At 32.6% G+C, this 7,931-nt stretch overlaps 1 protein-coding gene across 1 annotated transcript; it reads left to right on the top strand.

Moving 5' to 3' along the window:
* The first annotated feature begins 4,959 nt into the window (after positions 1-4,959).
* LOC108450292 (plasmodesmata-located protein 6-like) lies at positions 4,960-7,707 on the top strand. Its single transcript, XM_017747851.2, has 4 exons — positions 4,960-5,913; positions 6,909-7,031; positions 7,129-7,184; positions 7,305-7,707. The coding sequence occupies exons 1-3, from the start codon at positions 5,181-5,183 to the stop codon at positions 7,137-7,139; spliced, it is 867 nt and encodes a 288-aa protein (XP_017603340.2). The 5' UTR covers positions 4,960-5,180; the 3' UTR covers positions 7,140-7,184; positions 7,305-7,707.
* The last annotated feature ends 224 nt before the right edge of the window (positions 7,708-7,931 follow it).

The following is a 7,931-nucleotide window of genomic DNA, read 5'->3' as shown; positions in this document are numbered from 1 at the left end:
AGCCTTATGTATTATGAGATATGAGGTAGCATTGGCTATATATGTGGCACTAATGTGTAAGACTTTTTGTGTATCCGATAATATGCCAAGTATTCAACGGGTAATCCAAAGAGTATGTCAAAGTTGGCAAAGCATGTAACTACGTTATGAATTAGTACAGGTATGTATGTAAAACTCATGAGTATGGATTTTAGTATGAGATGAACTCTTGGTAAGAATGCTAATTAGTAAGTTAAGCCTAAGATACTTGATGATAATTATGTTAACTTATGTTGAGTAGTTATATAATTAATGTATGATTTATGTTGCTTATTATTTGCATGCAAACATACTAAGCTTTAAAAGCTTACTCCCATTTTCTTTCCATTCCTTATAGTGTCGCCAAGCTAGCTCGAAGATCGAAGAACGTCGGAGCTCGATTCACACTATCAAACGATTGTTTTGGATATACTTGGTTTCAATATTTTGAGTATGGCATGTATAGGGACTTGGTCATTTTGTTACGTGTCATATTGGTTTAGCCAAATGTGTTGGCATTGTACTGGTCAATGATTCATTTTGTATATGGCCATTGGAAGTTAGCTAATATTATTCTTATTGGTCATTGGTATATTTATGTGATGATGTTTATCACGAAGACGAATTTTGGCATGAATAGAAAAGAAAGTATGTGATGTTTATGCATGATAGATGTTAGTAAGTGCAAATGATGTATTGATATCTTGTTTGTGGTTAATTTGGTTGCTTGGATTGGTGTTGCTTGTTTCGGTGTAGGTTGGTGCAAGTAAGGGTGGCAAAATGGCTTGGTAAATAGCCTTATTTTGTCCACACGGGTAGAGACACAACCGTGTGTCTCAACCGTGTAAAGGACATGGACTAGGGACATGGGCGTGTGCCCAGGGCGTGTGAAGTCTGCACCTATTTTATGAAAAATTATGAAAATTAAATCGTCCACATGGCCTAAGCATATGGGCGTGTAACTTGGCCGTGTGATTTCAATTTGTTGATGACGTTATAAATAGAAAGTTACACGGGTTAGGGACACAAGCGTGTGTGTCCACACGGCCTACCCACACGGGCGTGTCCCAAAGCCACGCGTGCGTGTGACACTTGTTTTGGTGAAAAATTTTCTAAGTGTTAGGAAGATTTCTAAAGTTCTTGGTTTAGTCCCGAACCACTCCTAATGCATGTTTTGGGCCTCGTAGGCTCGTTTAAGGGACGATATGAATGTTTTCGAAAAGTTTTAAATTTGAGTGGAAATTCATGTCCCGGTTTTGAATGTTTATTTGAGTTTAAGTCCGGTAATGTCTTGTACCCGATTCCGGCATCGAATACGAGTAAGGGGTGTTACAATAAAGGTATCATGTGTTATGTGATTATGTACGGGTTGGAGAATTGTTACGAGTTGGTAATAAACAATTTAAGAACAACAAAAAGAAAGGTAAGTACAAAGCAAATAAGAGACAATGGAAGAAAGGTAGAAATTTTCATTAAAATAGGGAGACAAGTACAAGAACAATTAAACATTATCCTCAGTTAGCTACTCAATAGTCTCATCTACGTATTCCTCCCCCTCATCACCAGCTTCCTTAATAGGATTAGGAGTGGTTGGCTTTGGTTCTAGGGAGAAAAGGAGGTTGTCAGACTCCTTCCACTTCTTCTGAAATTCTTCCCACTCAACCCCTAAAAATTTGAGTGCATTGAAGCCTAGATTGATGTTGGTAAGCTTACGCATATAGATGAAGTTTACTTGACTCGCATCAAAAGGCCCCATGACGACTTCGGTATGTAGAATGTGGTTGGATCTCAGCTTTGGAAGGTAACCTTGTATCCCTGCCTTGGTTTCTACCTTGTAACACTTCAGGGCTCCATTGTTTTCTTTTTGCATCCTCTCTAAGTGTGCCAAACATTATTCATCTAAGGAATGGATTTAGCTCTATAGTTGGCGTATTCTTTCCTCAAACTCTTTCTTCATAGAATTGTATTTAGTCTCCTACCTAAAGACAGATTTGGTTAGCACCTAGTGTTGGCGGACTAAAGCCTTGTGTGATTGGCGAAGCTGGGCTAGTGCTTGGTTGCTGAAAGCCAAGGCCTTTTCTAACTCAATTTGTTTAGCTTTACTTCCACTACAGTACTTGCGGAGGGCCCAGCCAAGAAGTTTGCATTCTTCCACCATCACTTGGTAAGAATCTATCAATTCTGGTAAGGTTGGTTGGCGGGCTAATATTAGTTACTTTAGATAATTAATATCGTTAACTGCTTGATTAAAATATTGATATGAAATTTTATTTAAAAAATTATTATAAGAAAAAGTTCTATTTGACATTATGAGTTAGAATAAGTGTTTTAAAAACTCTATTTAACTACTGAAATCATTAAAGGATGTTAATTATTTAGACTAACTAATGATAAAATAGATTAGGCAAGTTTGACCAAATAAAAAATTTAATTAATTACAAATTTAAGCATACTAGAATGATCATTACCATAACTTAAGACTATGGCTAACACAATCGCTATTTATATATACATATACAAATATATATTACATATTTGAATATTAGATTTATTTAGTATTAATTCATTTCGCATATGAATATGAGGCAACAAAATCATTCACTAAATTCATTTTAATGTAAATATTTTAGATATTTGAATTCTTAACTAAAATGTGAGTTACTCGTAAGCGTAAAGTTTTAGATATTTAAACTAAATATTCATTTTATTTTCAAAAATAATTTAACAAATTTTAATATTTTAAAAATATAATTAATATATTTTATTTTAATTATATAAAACATAAATAAACCAACAAAAATATCATCTATTGTTTTCAAGTATTTCTATTCTTATTTTTCTTACATTAAGATAGTTATAGAAATAAGCGGTCAACTTTCATTTCCACAAATTAAGAAAGCGAAAGCTTAATAATGAAAAACTTAAAGTTAACTTTTAATTTTATGACTTTGTAACTTTAATTTAATAATAAAATAATTTTTCAAAAGAAACTGCTTTTATTAGTCTTTTGGATTTTTTTTTTACTTTTTTTAACAGTTTTATCTTATAAAACTAAAGAGTTTAGTATTTAAAATAAATCTTTAAAAAGATTTTAAGCTATGGTTAAATTCCCTGTGCAAAGGAAGGGATACACACAAGTGAAAATAAAAGTGGGGTATCCTTGTAAATATATTGGGACAAGACAGGGGAAGATGGGCTTTACCTAAATTGTAATTTTAATGAAAAAACTAACTAATCCGACCTGAAAGCATTTGAAAAAAAAAAATCTCTATAGGGACGGGACAGGTTGAAATCCAATGGTTGTGAGATTTTTTTAACATCCTACATACTAGGTAAAAAGTAAATTCATAAATAATAAGATATTTTAATATAAAAAATATGTTCGTAGATGGTTACATTTAAGATAATTTATAATACGAAATTTGAGATATTCAGATAGGGTTCCGGAATCTCATGATTGAAAGTCTATTATTAATACAGATGAGGAAAGAGGCTACGGTGGTGCCCGGAATTAAGAAACCTTGTTGGAAGCAGTTGGGAAACAGTGCTTGCAGATTTTATGGCATAGCTAAATGAAAAATGATTATGATTATGATTGTAATAGCTAAGGCTGTTTAAGCCTCGTTATTTTACCAATAAAAAGAAAATCCTTTGGATAAATATATTTTTATTTACTATAAATATTTTTTTAGCCGTACAAACTTAGGTACCCATCTCACCCCACACCTCATCTTCTAATTAAAACTTTCTACAAATTGCAAATTTTTTTCTCCTACGATACTTGATTTCTAGAAGTAGCTAGAAAAATCCCTTTTCGTATCTTTGATCATTAAATCAACTAAAATAATAATATTAATACTTGTACCTATCACTTTCTATTGCAATCTCCTCCCTCTAACCATCCAAAATCTTGCTCCGCGCACTAACCCCATATTAAAGGCCTCATGTGATACGTATATAAAAACTATACTGAATAAATATATTTCCAATCTCACTAAACTAAACTGATAGCACACCGAACCAAATGATTTTTGTAAATGAAAGATGGAATTGATTTTGATGGATGAATTATAATGTAGGAGCCCCGGACCATCTTTGATGTAATACGGGCCAACCGTTACCGGTCCCTCAACCACAACCACATCTGACTTTTAACCTCACCATCACTCAAAACCCTATACTATATTACTTCTTTTCTCAATCCCCACCGCTCCTCATCTCTCACTAATGTCATTTTCCAACTAATTAAATACCAAAAATATTCATTCATGCAATTAATTCTTAGTAATATTATTACTATATGATGACTTGTCACGTTTTTCAAATTTTAATTTACATGGGTATCGAAAATTTTCAGTTGCAATAATTTATCACTTATTATTGTTATGCTTAATGCAGTCAAATTATTGTTTTGGATTTAATTGGTCAAATCTTCAATTTAACACTACTGAAATAAAAAATATATTTAATTCAACTCTGGATTATATATCATTAGTTAAATGATTCATTTTATTAAATTTTTATTTAAACAACCAATTATGGAAACACTAAATATAATAATAAATCAATAATATTTTCTACAACTTTTAAAGGAAAAAGAAAAAAAAATTGTCTTGAACCCCTAATGTCCGAAAGGTACAATGGGTCGAACAAATTCTCCCATTTCGATATAATTTCTCCTAACATTTTTTTTTTTACATTACTCCTCATTAATCAACTCAAAAAGTATCCATAGTAAATCCCTCATTAATCAACTCAAAAAGTATCCATAGTAAATCATTCTTAAAATGTTAATAATACTAGAAATGATTTGTCGCAAACTTTTTAACACGATACCAAAACCCTTTTATCTACTTTAGTAATTAAAAAAAAAAAAGTGTCCGCATTCTTCGATTAGTTAAAGCAGTTGGTAAAAACATGATTTAATAATCATTATAAAAACCACATATGAGAAAAAAATCATATATGGAAATTCATGTGAAAATACGAAGCTAGTTTCCTCCTTACGTAAATTCCCCTCAAAGCAACAATCCTCTCCTTTTCTCTCACACAAAACAGTGTCATCCATCAGTTTTTAATGCTTTGATAGCCTCTTCTTTAAGCCATCCTTCACTCCCCTTTCTATATTCTTTTTCAAACCCTTCTTTTTCTCACACACCCCCATGGCTTTAGCTACGAAAATAACGTCGCTGTTTCTTCTTCTTCTCGCTGTATGGTGTTTCTTTATAACACCATCAGATTCAGCCACCGATTCCTTCGTTTTCGGTGGCTGTTCGCAGCTTAAATACACGTCTGGCTCACCTTATGAGTCCAACGTCAACTCCATACTCACTTCCCTGGTCAACTCAGCCATGTACACCTCTTACAGTAACTTTACCCTTCCAGGAGCCAGCAATCAGGACACTGTCTACGGCCTATTCCAGTGCCGTGGTAACCTCAACAGCGGTGATTGTGGCCGCTGTGTGGCGAAAGCCGTCAGTCAACTCGGCACTCTTTGCCTTGACTCTACGGGTGGCGTGTTGCAACTCGAAGGGTGTTTCGTTAAATATGATAACACGACTTTCCTGGGGGTGGAGGACAAGACGGTGGTGGTGAAAAAATGTGGGCCGTCGATTTCGTCTTACTCGGAAGCATTGGGTCGGCGTGATGCGGTGTTGGGTTACTTGGGAGCAAGTGATGGTACCTACAAGCCGTTTCGGGTAAGCGGTTCAGGGGATGTACAAGGTGTAGCTCAGTGTGTAGGGGATTTGAGTCCGAGCGAGTGCCAAGATTGCTTATCAGACGCGATCGGAAGGCTCAAAACCGACTGTGGGGCTGCCAAATGGGGTGACATGTACTTAGCCAAGTGCTACGCGCGGTACTCAGAAGGTGGAGACCACTCCCACGGCCAAAAAGGTGAGCAGTAAGCTCCATCACCAATCTCCCGCCCCCTTTGGTGGTGGTGTTGGCGGTGGTTAATATTTTGTGTGATTTGCAAAATTATTCAAAATATTGTAAATTGTAAACTTTGTTTTTCTCTCTTGTGTGAGATAGAGGTTATGTGTTTCTTTTCTAATTTTCATGTCAAATATTTTTTTACCAAAAACTTAAAAGTAACTTTATGGTTAAAATTTTCATTAGTTCATATAGTATTCAAAAATTTAAAATTTAGTCCCTATATATATATTTTAGGAGTTTATTTTTTCTTTTAGATTTAAAAATTAAATCCAACTATTAAAACTATTATTTTTATTAAATTCTGATTAATTACATTATTTTTTAATTATATTATTATCAAACAAGTATTTTATAATTTTAAAATGTCTCACAAATAAAATTAATCAAAAATTTAATAGTATTAGTTAGATCTAAATTTTAAATCTAAAGATTATAAATACTAAATTCCTATAAATAAAACTACAAACATTATATTCAAAATTTTAAAGAATACAAATGTTTACAACATATTTCAACTTATTACTTGTGAATATGTCATAGTTCTAAACACCTTACTATTACTTTTTCATTTTGGTCATTCATTAATGTATATATCATTTCATTATAAAATGTAGTGCTATTTCCATCTACCCTTTAATGGAATTGGAAGCTGTAAAAGTCTAATGATTAAAAATTTGAGATAATTCGTTTTTAAATTTAATTGAATTTCGAAATATATATATATATACATATATATATGGCATAGGGAACAACAAATTGGTACAATTTTGCATGAAATTGAGGTCCACTGTTGAATTAATGCCCCATTAAATCAAAGAAGAATCCAATGCCACCCAACATCCCCTCCTTAGGGAAAAAAGGTCATAGATTTTCGAGTTGTAATTGTTAAGTAAACAATTTCTATTCTACACAGATTTTGGAGTAATAGGTTCAAACGTTTGTGAATGTTGTAGATACAAATAACAATGATGAAGAGATTGACAAGACCCTGGCAATTCTAATTGGACTCATTGCTGCAGTTGCTTTGATCATACTCTTTTTATCATTCTTATCAAAACTGTGTGACAATGGCAAAGGTAATTCCATATCTCACTTTCACTTTAATTTGAGCTTTTCTTTCTCCCTTTTGCTTTTGAATCATTTTCATTCCCTATTTTTGAAAAAATTTTGCAGGTGCTAAATAAAACAATCAATTCAGGGATCTCACTAAAAACCCTTTTCTTCTTCTGGTAATTAAATTCTTTAATGTCCCTTTTAGCTACACTTTTGGATGACCTCTTCCATAAATTTTTTTTTTTAATTGAGATCTCCAAAGGTAATTGATAGGAAATATATGTTTATGGAAACAGGGGCTTTGAATCAAGTGAAAAGAAAGTTGCAGTATAAGATGGAAAAAGCCTAAAGATCACTTCCACTTGAGCTTTTCAACCATGCCTAAACCCCTTTTTCTTTTTCTGAGTGTATAATTAAGTAGTGAACACTTTCGTGAAAATATAAGTGTTATTTGTAGTGGGTGAATTTGTTGGCTGTAATTACAGCTTTTGCTAACTTTTTAGTATATTTGGTTGGCAAAAGCTTGAATTCATCATCTATAATTTTAGATTAATTTTACTTGTTTAATTCTATCATCTCCGAGACTTAATGCTTAATGATCTCACTTATACAGTGATTAAGATATTAGGTGTTGGTATTCACGTTCCAATTGTACTTAAACAAAATAATATTTCAATGTTACAAGATTATTTGCTATAACTTTCTTATGATTCTAATATAATCTATATTGGAATTGCCATACAATACGTCAGATCAAATTAAGATATAAATTTCATAGCTACATCAGAACAAAGTTATTTTTAGCAACCATATGTACACTAATGTCTAACCAACTTATTTATACATGTTGTCTACATTCCAAGCATCAACAAGTTATTTTCAAAAAGGACAACCTATTTAAATTTATGATTTAAATTTTACAA

The sequence above is a fragment of the Gossypium arboreum genome, chromosome 2, assembly GCF_025698485.1.
Source record: "Gossypium arboreum isolate Shixiya-1 chromosome 2, ASM2569848v2, whole genome shotgun sequence".
Lineage (NCBI taxonomy): Eukaryota > Viridiplantae > Streptophyta > Magnoliopsida > Malvales > Malvaceae > Gossypium > Gossypium arboreum.
This window is presented reverse-complemented; position numbering and strand designations above follow the sequence as displayed.